Source organism: Temnothorax nylanderi, unplaced genomic scaffold (genome assembly GCF_030848795.1).
Source record: "Temnothorax nylanderi isolate EJ_2023f unplaced genomic scaffold, tnyl_v1.0 TNYL_tig0277_pilon, whole genome shotgun sequence".
NCBI classification, from domain to species: domain Eukaryota; kingdom Metazoa; phylum Arthropoda; class Insecta; order Hymenoptera; family Formicidae; genus Temnothorax; species Temnothorax nylanderi.
In genome coordinates, this window is record NW_027249339.1 from 20,097 (window position 1) to 42,827 (window position 22,731).

At 39.7% G+C, this 22,731-nt stretch overlaps 2 protein-coding genes and 1 long non-coding RNA gene across 3 annotated transcripts; all 3 read right to left on the reverse strand.

The window, feature by feature from the left end:
- Positions 1-7,332: 7,332 nt before the first annotated feature.
- Positions 7,333-7,940, reverse strand: LOC139780420 (uncharacterized). The gene is made up of 3 exons (XR_011720232.1): positions 7,873-7,940; positions 7,523-7,699; positions 7,333-7,390 (listed from the first exon to the last, which is right to left on the reverse strand). It is a non-coding gene; the product is annotated as an uncharacterized lncRNA (long non-coding RNA).
- A 3,983-nt stretch (positions 7,941-11,923) lies between these two features.
- Positions 11,924-12,448, reverse strand: LOC139780408 (low-density lipoprotein receptor-related protein 2-like). The gene has a single exon (XM_071719044.1). The coding sequence runs from the start codon at positions 12,446-12,448 to the stop codon at positions 11,924-11,926; it is 525 nt and encodes a 174-aa protein (XP_071575145.1).
- Positions 11,939-14,389, reverse strand: LOC139780409 (uncharacterized). The gene is made up of 5 exons (XM_071719045.1): positions 14,077-14,389; positions 13,430-13,948; positions 13,120-13,357; positions 12,792-13,044; positions 11,939-12,718 (listed from the first exon to the last, which is right to left on the reverse strand). Exons 1-2 carry the CDS (start codon positions 14,387-14,389, stop codon positions 13,593-13,595), a joined length of 669 nt encoding a protein of 222 aa, XP_071575146.1. The 3' UTR covers positions 11,939-12,718; positions 12,792-13,044; positions 13,120-13,357; positions 13,430-13,592.
- Positions 14,390-22,731: the final 8,342 nt, after the last annotated feature.

The following is a 22,731-nucleotide window of genomic DNA, read 5'->3' on the forward strand; positions in this document are numbered from 1 at the left end:
TGCGTAAGGTATCGTCCCGCGTTAGAATTTGGTTCCGCGCGAGAGCTAATTCGCGCTCAGTCATTACTGAGTTGTAACGAGATACGTAGCCGATCTCGCGAAGCGTGGCGGGACGCGCTGTGACCGTCGTCGGTCCCTTGCGGAAGATCATTATCCGGTCTTCGTCTCTTGTCTCAAATATACTCGTTACCATTGTTATTTAAGTGCTTTATTTCTTTGTGTGTCGATTGCGCTGCGCTCTCTCTCCTCCCTTCAACCGAGATCCACCCGTGATCTCGCCTATAGAATTCACGCCTGAGATATTTTGCGTTTGAGTGTCAGAGTTGGAATTAGAGTAACGTGGTGCGCGTATTTGCACCTGGCGCCCATTATCATATTGGAGAAAGTGTCCGGTCAAGCTACCATCTTACCGCTGATTTTCGGGAAATATTTGGAGAAAGCGACGGCGCGCTCCTCCACGGCCGGCGAGACCGTGAGGACATCGTCGTCGTCGTCATAAGTTTTTTCGTAAGTCAATGCAATAAAAAGTTATTAACAATTTATTTGTTTAAATTGCCCTAGCGATCAAACTATACATCCTATAAAAAAATGAACTGGAGAAAATTTGTTCCTCTTTTCACGACGAACAAAATAACGTTTGAATTTTTCCAAAATCTTGATTATTGACGGAAATATTTCAATTTTTAGGTAATTACTTCCCACGCGTCGCGGCGTACCCTAGGCGTGCGCGCTCGCGCTCAATTGTACCACATGAGTTTTGCTCTTTTAATTTTAGGCGTGTTTTTGGAAGTTCAGAGTTTCAATTGTTTTAACGATACAATTGAGCGCGAGCGCGCACGCCGCGACGCGTAGGCAGTAATTATCTAAAAATTGACATATTTCCGTTAATAATGAAGATTTTGGAAAAATTCAAACGCCATTTTGTTCGTCGTGAAAAGAGGAACAAATTTTCTCCAGTTTATTTTTTTATAGGATGTATAGTTTGATCGCTAGGGCAATTTAAACAAATAAATTGTTAATAACTTTTTATTGCATCGACTTACGAAAAAACTATTTACAGATTCTTGTTCTACGACCCAAAAAACATAAAAAAACATTAACAAAAGCTATCAACCTCGAAAAAAATGCTCAATCGACCTGGCGACTGGACTAGCGTGCTAAAATTCACATCGCGATTTCTCGGCAACGGTTGAGAAGCGCATCGTCTCCGTACAGCATTTGTCACTTCTATATCAATACTAGATTTTAGTAAAATTTCGACAAAATCGGTGACCCCGAGGGTTGACCCTTCCCTTGTAAGCGTGCCGCGACTAGAGCTCTGCGGCGCGTTACTTCTCGCCCATTTAATGGCCTTCGTTCTTTCGACCCTCGACATTCAAAATCTCCAACATCACTGTTGGATAGATTCACGTATTGTGTTAGCGTGGCTCAAACAGTCACCATCACAATGGAAAGCTTTCGTCGCTAACCGAGTAGCCAAAGTGCAACATCTTTTACCAAAAGCAATCTGGCATCATGTCCCGACGGCGGACAATCCCGCCGACTGCGCATCTCGCGGTTTGCGTCCGAGTGAACTTGCAAATTATACCCTGTGGTGGTCGGGGCCCTCGTGGCTTAAACAATCCCCTGAGCACTGGCCGATGTCATGCTCGTCACCAATCAAATCGGAGGTATCAAGTGAAAACCGAGTCGTCGTACACGCGTGCGTCGCGCGCGCTACCGAACCATGGGATCTCGCGACCCGCTATTCTTCGTGGGCTAAACTTCTGCGCGTGACGACATATCTCATGTGGTTTAGAAGAATCCTTCGTTCTCGTCTCAATTCCATACCGGATAGCGGTGCGGAGGTCAATCTATCGCTCGCATTAGTTCCACGCGAAATTCAAACTGCCAAGATCTTTTGGCTCAAAGAGATTCAGGGTGAAATATTTCCGCAAGAAACGGCGAGTCTAAAGGAAAGCAATCGCGTTTCCAAATCAAGCTCACTTGTCGCGCTTAACCCGTATCTCGACACCGATGGCCTCATACGAGTCGGAGGGCGGCTTCAAAAGTCCGATCTCCCAGATTCAGCCAAACATCCCATTGTCCTGCAGTCTCATCCATTATTATCTCGCATTATATCGCATGCTCACCATAAAACACTCCACGGAGGCCCTTATATTACCCTCGCTCACTTCCGTACCGAATTCTGGATTCTGCGCGCTAGAGCTACCGTACGAGCGGTTCTATACCGCTGCGTTAAATGCACTCTCGAAAAGGCTATCGTCCCGGCGGAGCTCATGGGCAACTTACCAGACGTTCGCGTCAATCGAGCTTCGCGAGCTTTCGAACATACCGGAGTCGATTATGCAGGGCCTACCACATATGTGGTATCTCACACGGAGAAAATTGCTACGGTTGTTACAACAACATTCTCTATGATTGAAAAAGAAATGTATGTGAATTCAAGTTAAATTGATATTACATTGAATGTAGCTGTTAAGATATGCTCATTTATACAGTTTTCATAACCGTAGTTCTTACGATACGTGACATTCGGTTACAATACCCTCGTATATGGTTGCCTCAACCAAAGAATTATTGCTATCTCTCTTATGTGGTCTGCAGCACAAATATTATGGTTGAGAGATCCATAAGATATAGCTGCACGGTACAGCACTGAATCACTGCATGATTGAGAGGTTAGTTCCATTGCGCGCGCAAAAGAATTTCTGCATAGAATAAAGTGGATTTGATAAGGATGTTTTAACTTTATAAATATACTTTTTTCATAAATATATTTACGAACACAAAATTTCGTAATGAGCCGACACTGGTTTCTGACATTCACCCGACATTAAGAAATATTATATTATATATCCAATTCAAAATTTTATTACTCTTTTTAAACTGAATTTGTTTCTTAAGATGATTTTTGAAAAATTATATATTTGCGCTGGTTATCCCATACGTAGACTATATATAACACTTACATTAAATTAAGAAGTAGTCCACCACGTAAGGCAGTTGGCTCACGATCCAGAGGTCCCGAGTTCGAATCCCACCAAGGTAAGTGTTTTTTTCAAATACGAGAAAATATTTATAATCATAGACTGCATCTTAAGAAACAAATTTAGTTAAAAAATAGTAATAAAATTTCGAAATAAATAATTTTTTTTATTTCTCCAAGAATTTTGGATTCCATGGGATTGGACCATCTCATTTCGAATCCCATCTAATTTCATCTAATTCCGCCAAAAAAGGGATTCAAAGGTATATTAAAAAATTTTAATATCTTTTAATCCTTTTGCGTTTGCTGGGTAATAAATGCGCATACGGAAAAATAATTTTATTAAATAAATTGTTGGGAAATGTGGACACGGCGCTTCAAAAGTTACATTCTGTGCAAGTTGAAATAAATAGATACCAATGTTTTTTTTAAAGCAATTACTTTCAAACGTTTTCACAAATATTTCCTCTAATTGATGTATATAAGCACAAAAATTATTACTTGGTAAATTTAATTTTCCAAAAGGATTTTCCTCTGTATTGTAAGCTCGGAAAGAACAATACAAAGCAGTATCATCTAAGACAGTCATATTTTCATTTACATAATCTGTACACGCTTCACACGTATGCATTTCTGTACATTTTTTTATTAAATATCCGCAAACATATTTAAAGGCATTTTCTTCTGGTAGTTCCATGTTATGATAATCGTGATTGGGAATATCTAAAATTACACGTGCCGTAGGTGGAATAAATTCTGAGGAAGTATAGACGGATTCGAACATGACACACCAACTAAACTTAACATGCGATCAGTATCTGCAGCACAATTTTGCGCATCTGAATGTTGTAACATCTTCATACTAAATAATTTTTTAAAGGCACGACTAAATTGTATCGGTGTCGGATTTACAGAATTACCGCCTTGTTGTCTAACACAGCCAAAGAAATTTTCTAAACAATCTTGATTGATTCTTCGTGTCCGAATATGTGGAAAATTATGACATTTTAATTTTTCCCAAAGTTGCATCATGCTATTAATAGTTATTTGCCAACATTCGAAGCAATTAACTTTTACACGAGATCCTTTCTCATTAATTACATTAATAGTTTTTAACAAACATAACATTTCTTCTAAAAATTTAATTTGTTTTTCGCTTCCTGTAAATACTTGCGCATGTTCTTTTAGACTATTTAAACTGGAAGAATTTAAAATATCGAATAATTTATCAAAATGGTCGATATAATCTATTGTTCCAACTGCTGCGCTTGGAAGAAGGCCCAAGGACAAGTAAGTGCACATGCCTGCACACATTCGATTACTGAGAACTTGAACAGCGTATGATACTCTCATTTTATCTAAATTATTTGGCTCGATATGCTTTTTAGTTAACTTTGGGACTAATTTTATCAACAGCTGTTTACTGTCTCTGTTATAAAATTCAATAATATAATCCCATGAAGCAACTTTGTTATTTTCAAATTGTATATTATGTTTCAACAAATTATCACGAGTTCTTTTCATTAAATGCGGAGTATCGAATATATATAGTACCTCATGTTCATCAACTAAAAAGATTGAATTTTGTACAGAAATACCTAATTCTCGGGATAGTTGTGTAAAGTTAGATCCCATGTCCGAAATTAAAGCATGCACAGTAGCACCGCAATGTTGTAATTTACGTATAACATTAAATAGAATAGGTTTCAATACATTAGATTTACATGCATTCTCGACAAAACAAAAGCAAAGGGGAAGTTTCCAATTACCTGCAATGCTACGTGCCATAATAACTAAAACACTTTTTGCAGGTAACGGTTCTTTCTGATCATTACCGGTATCTTGAAAACCAATTATTTCATCTTGTGAAACATTGTAAAATAAATGAGCTTGTAGACTCATTTCATCTATGCACAAAATGCAATGACGTTCTAATAGTGGCAATGAATTTAACTTTACAGCTAACACATCAAAAATTTTATCATTTATACCGGGTTTAATTTGCCACGTTTGTGTAAACTTGTGTAGACTGCGTATGGCAGGTAATACTAATTCTTTTTTGAAGTTCTTTATAACATCGCGGACTTAAAAAGTATATACCTAAAGCGAATTGTTTAAATTCGGAACTATACCGTCTTCCACGTTTGCTTTTAATTTGCGCATCAATTTGGGCAGATAACAATCGTGCGAAAGTTGGAGAAAAAAACTTACAGCCTAATTGACGTAGAATCTCATGCCTTAAGCTTCTCTTTTTCTGGTTTCTTCTTCCTTTTATAGTAGTTAAAATCTTCACTTTCTTCTGAAGCCGTCTGTTTCTTTCGTCCAGTGTTTTTACTCTCCCTTGTAATCGTACAATGCGTTGTTGCAATTTTTTCTTCCGCGGACTTTCTTCTCTTCTTATTGAGCGTGTGCTGCTGGACGTGCTCCTATACATAATATATACATATATTATAGCAAAAAAACAGATAGTAAAACTCTAGAAAGAAAGTTGAAGTATTAATTACAATTTTAGAAATGTCAATAACGAAAAAATATAAAAATAAAATAAACCAAATATTTATTATAAAATCTTGAAAAACTTATATTTGAATATTATAATTAAATAGAGATGGTATTGATAACCTTATTTATTTAAAATTATCTTATATATGCATATATTCCTTATATGTATATGCAGACATGTTAAAATAAGACAAATGTTTATAAATACAATTACTCTCACGTAATATTATTTATATCTTGTTATATTAAATGCAGAATGCAATTTTTAAAAGAAAAGAAACATAAAAAGGAATGTAATAAGTTGTAAGTTTAAATCAAAATCTACAGACTGATTATAAAAAACTGTATAAAAGAAATAATATTATAAAAATACATATGTATGTATATAATGTAAATACTGTCACGTTCTGTCACGTTCTGTTTGTTGTTCGTCCGTTTTTTGGTCAATGCATTTAAGCAATTTACCAGGGATTTGGACAAGTCGTGTGAAGGCTATTATTATTATTGTTGTTATTATTTGGGACCGAAAAGATATCTGAGTTTATAAATTTTGTACCGAGGATCACTTTTATTTATCTGATTATAATGGGGATAATCGATGTCGAAGTTGACAGGAATAGGTTTAAATGGAGGTGCGTTTTGTAGTTGTAATCGCTGGAGGAGGGGAAGAGGATCTTGATTAGAAATTACTGCTTTTTTAATCTGGAACCTAATCCTTTTAATTTGAGTTCGTCTACCTCCCTTTTTCGTCATCTAACCCGAATCCTCGAAAATGAATTTTATAGCTCGCCACACTCTTCGTCAGCGCTCAAAAGCCAATCCGCCACACTCTGCTCGCCACACTCTTCGTCAGCGCTCAGATCGGCAGCGTAAAGGCCAAATTCACTTTCGGGACTTAATTATGATTTCCAAGGATCAACCCCGTAATCGCCACGCTTTCGGCAGCAAGGGTATCTGCTCGCCACACTCTTCGTCAGCGCTCAGAACCAATTGCCACGCACTTTGTCAGCGACAACTGCGAGTCGAATCTTAGAAGTGATCGATTAAGAATTTTAACACGAGATGAGATTCCAGATTTCGAGCTTTTCCTTTTCAAACTTATCTTACCTTTATTTTTAAAATTTAGTACAAGTTATGCGTGAGGCGCAGTCTTAAAATATAAAAGTACAGGGACTAAGTCCCAAGATTGAGTTTAAGGAATTGAGTGAGATTTAGGAAAATGATTTAGATCTAAGACTATGTGGCTGAGCAATTGAATGCTAGAGCCGAAGGAATGGCTGAGCAATTGAATGCTAGAGCCGAAGGAATGGCTGAGCAATTGAATGCTAGAGCCGAAGGAATGGCTGAGCAATTAAGGGGGGAGGTTTTCTGGAAGCTTCTAGAATCTTCTAGAAGCGTAGTTTTGGGCCCCATCTGGCCCCCAGCCCTCCAAGGGTCGTCCGATAAGATAAACATTTACAGGAAACTGAGCGTTCGCTCGGAATTCCGAGCCTAGCGTGCGTCGTTTAAGCGTTCAAAACTTCTAACGTGCGTCGTCAAATTTCCGTACGTAACAATACAAATACGTACGGCTTAGCAATATGGACATCTTTATCACATTTTGGCATCTGCTCTGTAGGCGGGAATGATTTCGACTGTAACTCACTGAAACATATCATTTTAGTGTAATATTACTTTTCATTGCTAAATAAAAAATGTCTAAAAAAGTTAATTATAAGAACAAAATGTATAAAAAAAGTTAATTATAAGAACAAAATACTATCTATAATAGAAAGATAAATACATTTTCAGATATTTAAGTACCTATTTGTTTCCTCTTGTTGTAAAATATAAATATTTCCTTCTTCAGGTAGCTCTTCATCCATCTTTTCATTTGCTGATGTTGTAATACATGCATTGCTATAAATTATATGCAATATTATTAATTAATGTGTATATTATCAAAAATATTGTTTGATATTGTTTAATATACAATATACTATTGAATATAAAAAGAAAAGATTATACATTATAAGATGTGTATGTGCTTACTTTCTTCCAAAAAATATTGTTGGTACAGCATCTGGTTGAAGATGAGCTCTACTCTTACTTATCTTGTACCACTTTTCTTCAAAATGTAAGTGGCACAATCGGTAATTGCGATGGCCATATTCTGCACCCATTGCTTCCAAATCTAATCTTTCACAAGCACGTATCCATTGCAACCATCTGTAAATATTATTCAAATTTGTAAATGTAAAGAAATATTGTAATAATATATACATATGCATGCACATAATAATATACATACATTTAGAAATATCAAAATAGTATTTTATAATATGTAAATTTATACTTGTTTTAAAAAATAATAATTAATAAATGAAGTAAAATCATTATACCTTTCATGTTCCTTTGGAAACCGAAAAAAATGTCGTTTTTCTACAATATTTTTATTGCATTCCCGAACAACACACTACGCGCTTGATTGATGGGCCATCTTTTTCTTCCAGATTTTCCCTCAAGATTTCTTCACAAATACCTGCAACAAAGCTAAGACCAAAGTGCTTTTCCTTTATAAGAGAATCGAGAATCTGTACAATTTTTGTACAGATTAACTATTCTCCGTAAAGAAAATAATTTGTTCTCGGTTTTCTTGCACCGTTTACTAAACACCTGTACACTATTCACTGAGGACTTATCACTTCACCACTTTATTATTTCTCGCATCAGATCACATCAGATGTCCGTTGCCGCCACTTTCTACTGAACGGCCATTTAAATGTCCTACATGGAGCATCTCAACGGTGCTGACAGAGAGCGAAAATACAGAGAGGAAGTGAGCAGAAGTGAGACAGAATATCAGTGCTCTGATTGGTTACATACCTCACACGCGCATGTGCAGTTCATTTTCATCCACGCTGAAATCGGGAGAGTTGCGCTACTGTATATACTGTGGTATAACCATAAGGATCCTTTAGACCCGATCTACAATGGATGTTTTAAGTCGTAAGTCGTAAGTGTAAGAATTGACCAATCACAGTTCATTATTCTTCGACCGCAAGGAGAATAATGGACTGTAATTGGTCAATTATTACGACTTACGACTTACAACACCCATTGTAGATTGGGTCTTAATGCCTGCCGTCAGGCTGGTTTCACATGGGGCGTAAGATGCGTATGCGTAACTTGCGTCAGCCAATCAAATCGTCTCAGCTACTATACGCGTCCCAGCAAACACCAATTATAACTGATATATAACGTAGGAGTAACAGATAATATAACAGGTGTTATACTGTAGTAGCATAACAGTTATATAACTTTACTTTATTATTATAATATAACTAGGTTATAAAACTATTATGTTGCTCCGTTATTTATATGTTATAATAAATGCACATTAATACAACTGCAATATATGCGTGTTATACAACACGGTTGCGTTGATATTATATAAATGTTATATAACATAATTTCAATTACCGCCGGAATTATATAACCTCGATAGCATGCGCCATAGCGGCGCGCGCAAGTTCGCGGTCTCTTTCCGCTTCCGCTGGGGTGCGTTCAGAAAGTCACCCGGGGTACACACAACTCACCCGAAGTAGTGGGAGATGGGCGTGTCCGGGCGTGTCAAATAGACAACTGAGCGCGTAATTTGAATTGATATTATTTCTATTGATATTTGCATCAAATATTTATATAAAAATATGCTAGAATAATAATAAATAGTGATTCTCATAGTAGGTCTGTTCGTTTTCGATGCACTTCTGAACTAGTGCAATGAGTTATACGGGGTCTACAATGCGAGTCGTAAGTCATAAATCGTAAGAAATTGACCAATTCAGACCTATTAGAAGTTAGCCCCCCACTTTTAGAATTAATATATTTTCACGGTTGTGCTGAATTGTGCTAGGTTTGTGCTATATTGTGCTCGAATATTATAACCATAATATGAAAAATACGAAAGAAAATTAAAAAAAACGAATTTTTAGGTCAGCCCCCCACTTTTCGTTTTTTTCAATTTTTTCGATTGTGCTGAGTTGTGCTAAGTTGTGCTAACATTGTGCTAAAATATTATTTAAAAAAAATAACAACAAAAAAAGTTACGATATTTTTTTATCGTAACTTTTTTTGTTATAATAATAAGCGGTGGAACGGCTTATATGCATGCAATAAGTGCATGACAAAGAGAGGTCTTAGGTAATTAATATTACACTCACCACTAGATTATTACAAATCTGAATTATAAAATTTGAGCGTTCAAGAGTAAAGTGCTCTTTACATTGTTGTTCCTAGAAAACCGGAAGTTGTGCTGAATTATGCTAGGTTTGTGCTATATTGTGCTCGAATATTATAACCATAATATGAAAAATACGAAAAAAAAAAATAATTTTTAGGTCAACCCCCTACTTTTCGTTTTTTTTTCAGTTTTTTCGATTGTGCTGAGTTGTGCTAAGTTGTGCTAACATTGTGCTAAAATATTATTTAAAAAAAATTATAACAAAAAAAGTTACGATAAAAAAATATCGTAACTTTTTTTGTTGTTATTTTTTTTAAATAATATTTTAGCACAATGTTAGCACAACTTAGCACAACTTAGCACAATCGAAAAAATTGAAAAAAACGAAAAGTGGGGGGCTGACCTAAAAATTATTTTTAAGTTAGCCCCCCACTTTTCGTTTTTTTCAATTTTTTCGATTGTGCTGAGTTGTGCTAAGTTGTGCTAACATTGTGCTAAAATATTATTTAAAAAAAATAATAACAAAAAAAGTTACAATAAAAAAATCATTTTTGGATATAATTTATTTTTTTATCGTAGCTCTTTCTGTTATTATTTTTTAAAAATAATATTTTAGCACAATGTTAGCACAACTTAGCACAACTCAGCACAATCGAAAAAATTGAAAAAAACGAAAAGTGGAGGGCTGACCTAAAAATTTGTTTTTTAAAATTTTCTTTCGTATTTTTCATATTATGGTTATAATATTCGAGCACAATATAGCACAAACCTAGCACAATTCAGCACAACCGTGAAAATATGTTAATTCTAAAAGTGGGGGGCTAACTTCTAATAGGTCCAATTCAGTCAAATTTGAGGAGATTAATCGACTGCGATTAGTCAGTTTCTTATAACTTACGACTTACGACTCGCATTGTAGACCCCGCATTAGAATGAAAGAAATATATTTGTTTCATTCTAACTTATTGCATCAGTTCAAAAGTGCAGCGAAAACGAACAGGCCTAGTATTTTATGCAAAAAATGTTATACATAATTATATACAAAAACTACATTATAATTATAGATACTATTTTTGCCTTCTTAAAGGCTAATTGCGCCGACAAAAATACATGATAAACAGATTTCATGACAGTCTCTGACCTTCCATTTATTCGCAAAATAAAGTAGAACTATTAGTTGTATTAACTGCAGACAAAAAGAAATAAGAGACTTGATTGCATTTGGTAAACGAAAAATTGATATTTACGATATCGTAAACCGTAGAGAATACTAGCATTACATACCTACTCTAAAAATTCTTCAGCAAAATCTTTATTAAAATAATTGATAATAAATGGTCGCAAAATTACGAAGTGATTTAGGGATTGGTCGAAAGAATTATAATATAATTGATCTTAGAGAGTACGGAATTTATTACGATCAATAAAACCTATAGTTAAATTGTGCTTACATGAGATGCATGTACATGAGATTGATCAGGTGCACACGCTTTTCTCCACGCTAACAACTTAAAATTGAAATTTGCATATTTAATTACTTCATGTATATATATAATTACGTTTGGACAATGTCACTGATACCTCGGCAACATATGATTATATCAACAATACAATACTTATATGTTAAAATTACATGAATTGAAAATTGTGAGACTTAAATACATTGTAATTAACACATATTTTCAAACGAAGAAGAAAATACAATACGGATGAAACACGTAATAATAAACAAATATTTTGCACGTGCAGTATACTACGTATAAAAATTATTTTTGTTTAATTAAACAAAGGGTCAAATAAATTGAAGATGTACAGCAGAAGATGATTCTGGACGATACAACACATTCGTCTGTTCGAGCTTAATTTTTAACATCTTTAATTTTATTATTACCGCTCTTATCTTCGAGGATTTCACTCTTCTCGTTTTCTTTTTCTTTTCCGGGCTGCTTCTTGTCTGAATTGCGAAAACGATCGTAACGCGAATCCTCATCATCGCTCGATTTCGATGCTCCTGCCTCGCTTTCTCTTAAAATGTCACCTAAATCCTTGTAGAATAAAACAACAGCGAGGCGAGCGAGAATTCCAGATAGCTCTGTATTACTTCCTCGTCAAGTGAATCATACACCGACAGCTTCGGTGCAGTAACCACCGCATTCTTATCGAACAACGGTAGATCATCAATCACGTACGATACCACGGACTTGAACTTGTTATATATAGTTAGTTACACGCGAGTTACACGCCAGCTTGTCGTCCAACTCTTGACACCGCCCGCCGTTCTGGCAGCGACATATCAGGGGATCTGGGAGGGGCCTTTCGTTTGTGGCGTCGCAATGCCTCTCGTCGTTCTTCATCAGACGCTGGAAGAGGCCGACGCTGTCCGAGCATAGACAACGGTGCCCGCCGGGAATCGTTACGCACAGATGAGTGCACTGATCGTCATGGCATGGATTTCTCAGGCTGGTATTGTATCTCAGTTGATGATAGACCTTGACGCCTCCGGGACTAGGGAGATTCTTGACGATGGTCTGCGGAACTCCTCGGCCAAATTTATCCTGTCGAATAAGTTCACCCGTTTGCTTGGTGGTCCAATAAAGATTGTTCTCGAAAACATCCAGCGCTATTGGACTCTTGAGCGGTCTGCCTTTCAAAACAATTCTCCTGTTGTTACCGGCCAAACTGATCGCCTCAATGGTATCAGACTTGCTGTCGGACCAGTAAAGCGTGTGCTCCATAGCGTAGTCGATAGTGAGCGACGAAGGACTGGCTATTCGTTCGGTCACGAGTGATTTGCGTCTAGCCCCGATGCAGATTGAGAGATGTGCAGATGTGAGAGCATTGGTGAGCACCAGTTTGGCACTCGTCGACGTCCACGCAGTGCTTCCGGTTGTCCGGTGAGATTATGTAACCGGGATAGAAGATGCAGATGTAGCCGCCGTCAACGAGATTGTGGCACTCGTGTGCGCAACCGCCACGGTCATTGTCCGTGCAATGGTGACTGTGATCTGAAAACGCAACATAGTTGTCTGACATAGACGTCGAACGTGACGGAGCGGAGAAGATGGGAATGAAACTCACGGCATCCCAACTCGTCCGACAGATCCCCGCAATCATCCCCGAGATCGCAGAGTTTCAGATGGTCGATGCACTTCTTGTTCGCACAGGTGTACTCGGTTATCGGATCGCACGGACGAGTCTGCTTCACACATCGTCATATTGTTCTCGTCGGAACCGTCGCCGCAGTTGTCGATTCCATCACACAACTGATACCTGGCGATGCACTTGTGGTTGGCGCACTGGAACCGTCTGTGCGTGTCACACTGGAAGTTCGCTACGCAAAGAAACAGCAACGTTTATCTTCCCACTCTTATTACAAAGGAGTCCGAGTATCAGCAACTGAACTCACCGCACATGGTAGGACTCTCGTCGGAATTGTCACCGCAGTCATCGGTGCCGTCGCAGATGTCGTTCAGCGAGACGCAGAGGTTGTTGTTGCATTGAAATCGCGATTGCGGGCAGTACCTTCCGCCAGGGTATCTCGGTGGGCAGTTGATCTCGTCGCTCATGTCGCGACAATCTCGCGCTCCGTCGCAACGAAGATACGACGCGATACAATGACCGCCCGCGCATTGGAAGCTGTCGTTCTGCGATAAGTAGAGGAATTGCATAAAATACGAGATCGTAATGTTACAACAAAACTAGACTATTATACGTACCTTGCACACCCACTGATGGCACTGCTCCTCGTCGCTATTGTCCCCGCAGTCGTCCTCGCTGTCGCATCTCCATCTAGACGCAATGCACTTACCGTTCGTGTACTTGAATTCGGACTCGGAGCATTGGCGGTACTTGTCTTTGCACATCGCGTCTGCCTCGTCGCTACCATCCCCGCCAATCGTCGGCGAAGTCACACATCCACTGCTTCGGCACGCACCGGTTGTTGGCGCACCTAAAGTCCATCTTGGGGTCGCACTTGGGACAGTTCTCTGGACGCTCGTCGGAACCGTCGCGGCAATCGTCCTTGTCGTCGCAGAACAGCCACTTCGGGATACACCGGTAGTTCGCGTGTCCTGGACATCGCTGCCACCCGGTCGTGCAGTTCTTTTGCCGACACATGTACGCCGGCTCGTCGCTATCGTCGCCGCAGTCGTTGTCAGAGTCGCACATCCACAACTTAAGAATACACTTGCCGTTCTTGCAGCTGAACTCGGTGCTCAGATCACAAGCGCGGTTGTCTAAAAAAATATGAATTCACGAATTAAAACAGATAAAAAGCAAGAATATATTTGATTTATCGAAACTGTAGAAAAGTTGTGTACTAATAATAGTAAAAAAAATATCTGACATGTAGCGTGATACTTACGACAAATGGCAGGATCTTCGTCGCTGCCGTCTTTACAATCAGCATCTCCATCGCATTTCCAGGAGTCGTGCACGCAGCGGCCGTTAGACTTACATTTAAACTCGAACTCCCCGCATTCGAGCGCGCACTTAGCTTCGTCACTCTTGTCACCGCAATCGTCAATCCCGTCGCAAATCGTCACGCTCGGCGTACAATTTTTGTTCGCGCATTGGAACATGCTTGGCCGACAAATCCTCGTCGGGCAACTCAACGACTCGTCAGAACCGTCCTTGCAATCCTTCTCTCCGTCGCATCTGCGTATAATTTTCGTCATAATTCCTCCATCAATTATTTATTAAAAAGAAAATACAGTAGTAATCTAAACATGTCTCACCTCCAATACCAAGGGATGCATGATTCGGGCACTTGCACTTGTAGGAGGTGACCCCAGGCTGACCATATCCTTCAAGCAAGTACGAGCTGGCAGGCGGCGCAATGAGGCAGAGATGCGAGCAACCGCCGTTGTTCTCCGCGCAGGGATTGTTGTAGGGCAACTGCCGAAGGAGATAATAGGCGTGGATGTCGTAGGGCCGATGGGTGGTGTTGCGCAGCACCTGCAGACGCGCGCCGGAGAACTTCTACGCTCTACTGATTGCCTTTAGATTCCAATCGGTCCAGTAAATGAAGTCATCGAACACAGTGATGGCGAACACGTGCGGCACCGAGGCGCCGGACAGGACGATCCGTCGATTGTGGCCATCGAGGTCGGCGAAGGCGACGTAATCCAGATGAGCGTCGGCCCAGAAGATGCGATCGGTGAAGTAATCGATCGTCAGGGCGTTCGGCCAGGCGATGTCGTCCTCCCACGTCAGAATTCGAGTGAAGTTGCTACCGTCCATGCCCATCTTACCGATATACGCCTGGAATGTAAACCACGATTCACGATTAAGCCTTCATAACTTTGTTTACAATTATTACAAATACAATTATTATAACTGCAAAAGAGTAGCCATTATTTAAGTTATTTATACAGCGTTTAAAAAGAATTTACAATTTATATATTCAGCGACAAAAATTTATAGTGAATAATCTCAGCTAATACTGCAAATTAACTATTTAAATTGTATAGTTAGTTGTGTTGTGCTATTTGGGATACCTTTAATTTTTCTTCAAGACATCAATTAACTGACCCATGCGAGCATCCATAGACTCGATACTCTTCCGTGCAATCTTAAGCTGCTCCTCGCGCTGTCTCTGCTTCTCGGCATCAGTAGTTCTTCGATATTCCATCGACTCCGCCCTCCACTCTCTAATTTCATCGAGAATGTCAGATTTACTTTTCTTCTTCTTTTTCTCAGGCTCTTCTTTACAGTCTACATCCGTGCACATTTTATCCAGAACGGGACGCCTGTTGGAGGCCAGTGCAACGGGCTTGACGCATGGCTTTTTGCCTAAAATTTCATCTAATTCTTCATAAAATGGGCATGTCTTGGCCTCTGCACCGGACTGCATATTGTGGTCTTTGGTTTCAGTGTATTTTCGCTTTAACTCTTTCATTTTATTTTTACACTGATCTAAAGAATACTGTGTCTTTTTAAGTGTATTTAGTTCCTCGGCAACTATTTTCCACACTTCATCGTTTTTCATTGTAGTGCTTGCGAACAATTCTTGATTCGCAGACCAGAAGTGTATGAGGCTTCTTACAACCAAGTGATCTGTCCAGATTGCAACTGCAAAACAAAAATGTTATCAGTAAATGCAACATGACAAAATATATGTTTTAATTGATATAATATAGCTAGTAATAATGATAGCAATAAACTGTTTTCACCATTTGAAGCAGTTTGGCTTCCCGACGGTTTGTTGACGGCAGTGCCTTGTGCACCTGACACTTTTCTCGTGGTTTTCTGTAATTGTGAATTGCCTTCAGAAGAACTCGGAAGAACAGTAGATGAAGTCAAAGTAGCAGCTTGAATGCTAATATCCTCATTTTCTTTTGAGTTGTTGAGAAAAGGAGGACTGTGCTCACAGTCAGTTGTACTTTCTGTATCAGGCAGGCAGACCTCGATCACACTTTGATCTAATGTAACAAAACATTGTATTAAGTAAACACTCTAAAAATTGTGACATTTAAAAGACAAAAGAAGAAGATAAAAAATTATTAGCATATAATCAAGAGACACGGTAGTGTCTCGTGCCAAGTACACGCGGAGCGAGACCGACCGTGACTCTTTTACGCGACGCGACGGGTTGCGAGTACCCGAGATGTTGAGATCTCGATAACGAGTGAACGGATCAAGTTCTAAGTAGGCTTGATCGATAGTTTGGGGTCGAAAAGGGGGGGGGTTTCTCTCATAATATTCCGCTACGTGCCCTACGAGCGGAGATATTGCGACGCAAAGTCCAAATGTGAAAATTTATTTTTAAGATACGTCGTTCAGATACGTCGACCGTTTCTCATCATGCCATGCCATCATTTCATTGGCTGGAGTCGCGTCACTTTCACTTTTTCGACGCTGGCGGCGCAGGTATCGCCAGTTTCGATATCGCGCGCGTATTTCGATCGATCTAGTAGGTAAATTAAATTAGGTCGATAGACTTATCGGTCAGGAGGAAGATTTCTATTTAGGTAAATTAGGTATATATATAATACATATTTAGTCAATTGCTTCATGTTTATCTGGAGAGATTTCGTATCCTTACATAGTATTACCACCGCTGCCGGAAAAGAAGGAACCCTACGCTTGGCAGAAAGTGCCGCTAGGGAATTTTTAAGTCGATTCTTATGAATCAAGCTTGAATTCGATGTCTAGGTATCCTAGGTTGCCGATGACGAGGTCCAGATAGTGCGCTTCATAGTTTTCGGTGTCCAGGTGTAATAATACGTTGAATTCGATGTCTACGTGTCCCAGGTTGCCGATGACGAGGTCCACATAGTGCGCTCCGTAGTATTCGGTGTTTACGTGTATTAATACTTTGAATTTGATGTCCACGTGTCCCAGGTTGCCGATTGCGGGATCCAGATAGTGCGTTTCATAGTTTTCGGTGTCCAGGTGTAATCGTACGTTGAATTCGATGTCTAGGTGTTCCAGGTTGCCGATGACGAGGTCCACATAGTGCGATCCGTAGTTTTCGGTGTCTACGTGTATTAATACCTTGAATTCGATATCCACGTGTCCCAGGTTGCCGATGACGGGATCCAGATAGTGCGCTTCATAGTTTTCGGTGTCCAGGTGTAATCGTACGTTGAATTCGATGTCTAGGTATCCCAGGTTGCCGATGACGAGGTCCAGATAGTGCGCTTCATAGTTTTCGGTGTCCAGGTGTAATAATACGTTGAATTCGATGTCTACGTGTCCCAGGTTGCCGATGACGAGGTCCACATAGTGCGCTCCGTAGTATTCGGTGTTTACGTGTATTAATACTTTGAATTTGATGTCCACGTGTCCCAGGTTGCCGATTGCGGGATCCAGATAGTGCGTTTCATAGTTTTCGGTGTCCAGGTGTAATCGTACGTTGAATTCGATGTCTAGGTGTTCCAGGTTGCCGATGACGAGGTCCACATAATGCGCTCCGTAGTTTTCGGTGTCTACGTGTATTAATACCTTGAATTCGATGTCCACGTGTCCCAGGTTGCCGATGACGGGATCCAGATAGTGCGCTTCATAGTTTTCGGTGTCCAGGTGTAATCGTACGTTGAATTCGATGTCTAGGTATCCCAGGTTGCCGATGACGAGGTCCACATAGTGCGCTTCGTAGTTTTCGGTGTCCAGGTGTAATAATACGTTGAATGCGATGTCTAGGTGTTCCAGGTTGCCGATGATGAGGTCCACATAGTGCGCTCCGTAGTTTTCGGTGTCTACGTGTATTAATACCTTGAATTCGATGTCCACGTGTCCCAGGTTGCCGATGACGGGATCCAGATAGTGCGCTCCGTAGTTTTCGGGGTCTACGTGTATTAATACCTTGAATTCGATGTCTAGGTGTCCCAGGTTGCCGATGACGAGGTCCACATAGTGCGCTCCGTAGTTTTCGGTGTCTACGTGTATTAATACCTTGAAATTGATGTCTAGGTGTCCCAGGTTGCTGATGACGAGGTCCAGATAGCGCGCTCCGTAGTTTTCGGTGTCTAGGTGTAATAATACCTCGAATTCGATGTCTACGTGTCTCAGGTTGCCGATGACGAGGTTCACATAGTGCGCTTTGTAGTTTTTGGTGTCTAGGTGTATTAATAACTTTAAATCTGAATGTAGGACACGTAGATATCGAATTCAAGGTATTAATACACGTAGACACCGAAAACTACGGAGCGCACTATGTGGACCTCGTCATCGGCAACGTGGGGCACCTAGACATCGAATTCAACGTATTATTACACATGGACACCGAAAACTATAGAGCGCACTATCTGGAACCCGTCATCGGCAACCTGAAACACGTGGACATCGAATTCAAGGTATTAATACACCTGGACACCGAAAACTATGGAGCGCACTATGTGGACCTCGTTATCGGCAACTTGGGACACCTAGACATCAAATTCAAGCTTGATTCATAAAAATCGACTTAAAAATTCCTTAGCGGCAGAATTAAAATTATGTCATGACATAATAAAAATCCGCTGAATTAAAATTATGTCTAGACATAATAAAAATTGGACGAATAATAGTAACCTTTCGAAAGTAGAGGTTTTAAGATTGAAATTTAAATTTTATTCATTTTTAACAAAGTTACCGCTGCTCGAGTTTTGCCTATTTTTTAAGATAAATTTAGTGTTCCTTCAATTTTTGTGAGAAATGTATAATTTACTTTTACTTAAATATTATTAATTTTTATGTATTTGTTGTTATTGCTAATTTTGTGAATAATTAAAAAATAAAAAATAAAAATGTTTTGCAGATCCTTGCTTAACACTACAAAATAGGTGATATCAGTACAAAATTACCTTTTTCAAAAAAGGTAAAAAAAAGTGCCAAGTACACGCAATGTATTTTGTAAATTCAATCGAAAAATTATCTCACAAAATTGTCTCACAAAAATTGTCTCACAAAATTGTCTCACAAAAATTGTCTCACAAAATTATTAAATTACAAAATTGTTATTTTATTCAATCCAAGTGATATCTACCTCGAAAAAACCTAAATAACAAGTGGTATCTATTAAAAAAAAAATACGTGAAATCATTTAATACTGCGCCAATTACAAAGAGAGAATATATATATATATATATACCTTAACAAAATTATTATTATATCACGAAATTGCGTTACCAAACTCAATCCAAGTGATATATACCTTAACAAAATTATATCACAAAATTGTTTTACCTAACTCAACCTAAGTGATATGTTATTTCAAAAAAATATATGAAATCTTTAAATTACGCCAACTACAAAGAGAATATATACAGGGTGTCAAAAATAAAAGTATCCAGCCGAATGGCTGGGGTAGATTGGGTCAAACTGAAAAGAAAAGTCTTGTACCATTTTGCAAAATTCGCAATAGTTAACGAGTTATTAATTGAAACGTCTGAGCGAATGAGCGCGCAAGGAGCGATAGAGGCGGGTCTCGGCGTCTCGGCTGGCACGGTGCCCGGCGCGCGGTGAGCGGTGAGGGGCGCGCGGCCCGTGACGAACGGTGAGGGGCGCGCGGCGCATGGCGAGCGGCGAGCGACAGATGACATACACTGCGGCGAAAAAGTATTAACCAGCACACGTATTGCACAGGCATTGCCGTAGCGTCTTACGCCTTAGATAATATTAATTAGTTTAGCTTGAATTATGTGTAATAGAAATATTTATTTAATTTTAGTGAATTTAATTATTTTGTATGTCAAAGTTTACGATTATTTAAAGCTTTACTTTAACTTTTGTTTATGTTAGAATAACTTTAATGGTGCGTGTCCACCTGCGAGTAAAACTCTCGAGAGTAGCTCTTGAGATTGATTCTAGCAAATGGACATACTCCTGAGAGTACCTAACGGAGAATGAATTCGCAACTCTCGGCGAGCAAACTTGTCAAGACCTACTCGCAAATCGACACGACGCTTATTTTACTCTCGGAGATCAGCTCGCCAAGCTCGAACGCTGTTCGTATTTTGAGAGCTACATGTTGAGAGTAAAAACCGAGATGGCAAAAGTTTGTTCCTTTGATGACACAAAGGAACTTATTGAATAAGTTCGCTCGCCGAGAGCTGCGATTCATTCTCCGTTAGGTACTCTCCAGGAATATGTCCATTTGCGAGAATCAATCTCGAGAGCTACTCTCGAGAGTTTTACTCGCAGGTGGACACGCACCATAAGACGTTTTATTTTTTAAAAAATAATTGTATTAAAAGAACTCAAAATAATATTTAATTTCTACATGACATACGCATAAAATGTTAAGTTCTCACGTTGACATAAATGTAACATATGACAATGTTAAGAAAATAATAACATAGTTGTTGTATGTGTATTTTACATTAAAGTAATAATTAAATTTTGGTAACACAAGGATATTTTAACGTATAAACACGATTTTTTGCTGCGTACGTGCCGCGTAACGCAACATTCTCGTACGTAATTTCTGTACGTAAGGCGTAAGATACTACGGCAATGTACGTGCGCTGGCTCTTAGCCTCTCGCCTTTTCGATGGCAGGAAAATGATACGCTATCATTTCCACACCACCTTGCGGTAGATAGCTTGGTGCGTTTTTTTTATAGTGGTTTCCCCGGTAGGCCTAATCCACTCTCATTATTTAATGCAAAAATTGTTCGAAGTGCCGTCCTCTCTCTCGTATGCAGAGTTCGGCCCTTCGTACAATATTGCGCGTCGCACGGTGCGCCATGTCCGGCGTAATAGTATCGAAGGCCGCAACAATAGCTTCACGTACCTCGTTTTCTCCACCATTACGCCGCTGCTCGATTAGACTTTTTATATGACCCCATACAAAAAAGTCTAATACATTTAAATCTGGCGACCGTGCCGGCCAGGCGATTGGGCCACCACGACCCATCCACCTATCCGGAAAACGCGCGTCTAATATTTCGCGCACTTGACGACTAAAATGAGCCGGAGCTCCGTCGTGCTGAAAAATTAGCTGCGCCCGTACGCGAAGGGGCACATCCGCGAGAAGAACTGGCAATTCATTCTCAATAAAATTGGCATAAATATTGCCAGTTAAACGCGGTGGGAGGAAATATGGACCGATCTGGAAATAATGAATAAAAATGTTTCTTCACTTAAACAACAAGAGAAAATTACTTTCTTTCTACTTTTACTTACCACTTGATTCCCGATTACTCCCGCCCATACGTTTATGGACCAGCGATATTGAAAATTACCCTCACGGACGACGTGCGGGTTTTCATCCGACCAATAAACGAAATTCCGGGAATTGAATACGCCGTTTGGTGTAAACGTCGCTTCGTCGGTCCACAGAATGTTATCCGGGAAAGATAAATTCCGTCGGCATTGCGCGAGGAACCCTACGTATGTTTTTTTCCACAGTTTCTAATTATTGTACACTCAAATTACCGCGAATATAAAAAGTTGATAATGACAATACCTTCACAAAAGTATATCCGTGGTTCTAGATCTCGCGCTAAAAGCTGTTGCACCCGCTGGTAGTGGTACGGATGCAAATCATTCTCTCGTAAAGTGCGATGCACCTCGTACCGAGAGAGATGAAACTCGCATGCTGCACGACGCACGCTGTTGTTCGGATTTTCATAAAATGCGTCGAGTATTCTCTCTTCGTCTCGAACACGACGACGCACTGGTATGTCTCTTCTATTATGCACAAGACAACCTGTCTCACGCAATTTTTGCACAACACGATAAATAGTACGATGTGTTGGATGCACACGCCCGGGAAATCGTTCCGAGTCGCGGCACACACATTTTTCTGCGCTAGTTAGCAAGCAACTATCAAATTTTTATATTCTTGAGAAGTAAATCTTATTGTCGCTATCAAATACCGCGCGAACACTTATCGACTGATCCCGAGATTCCCGCGTATGTTTTTCTTTTGTCTACAGTCGCCGAAAGTCAATTGTTTCTGGCTAGATTCGCCTACACAACTTCTTGTGCAGTCGCGTAAACCTTCGCATAGTAATAGACAGCAACAATGCGATTTACTTCGGAGGAATATACCAATATGATAGTGGCCTACGGGCTAGCAGGTGAAAATACGCGTGCTGCAGCTCGGATATATGCGGAACGATTTCCCGGGCGTGTGCATCCAACACATCGTACTATTTATCGTGTTGTGCAAAAATTGCGTGAGACAGGTTGTCTTGTGCATAATAGAAGAGACATACCAGTGCGTCGTCGTGTTCGAGACGAAGAGAGAATACTCGACGCATTTTATGAAAATCCGAACAACAGCGTGCGTCGTGCAGCATGCGAGTTTCATCTCTCTCGGTACGAGGTGCATCGCACTTTACGAGAGAATGATTTGCATCCGTACCACTACCAGCGGGTGCAACAGCTTTTAGCGCGAGATCTAGAACCACGGATATACTTTTGTGAAGGTATTGTCATTATCAACTTTTTATATTCGCGGTAATTTGAGTGTACAATAATTAGAAACTGTGGAAAAAAACATACGTAGGGTTCCTCGCGCAATGCCGACGGAATTTATCTTTCCCGGATAACATTCTGTGGACCGACGAAGCGACGTTTACACCAAA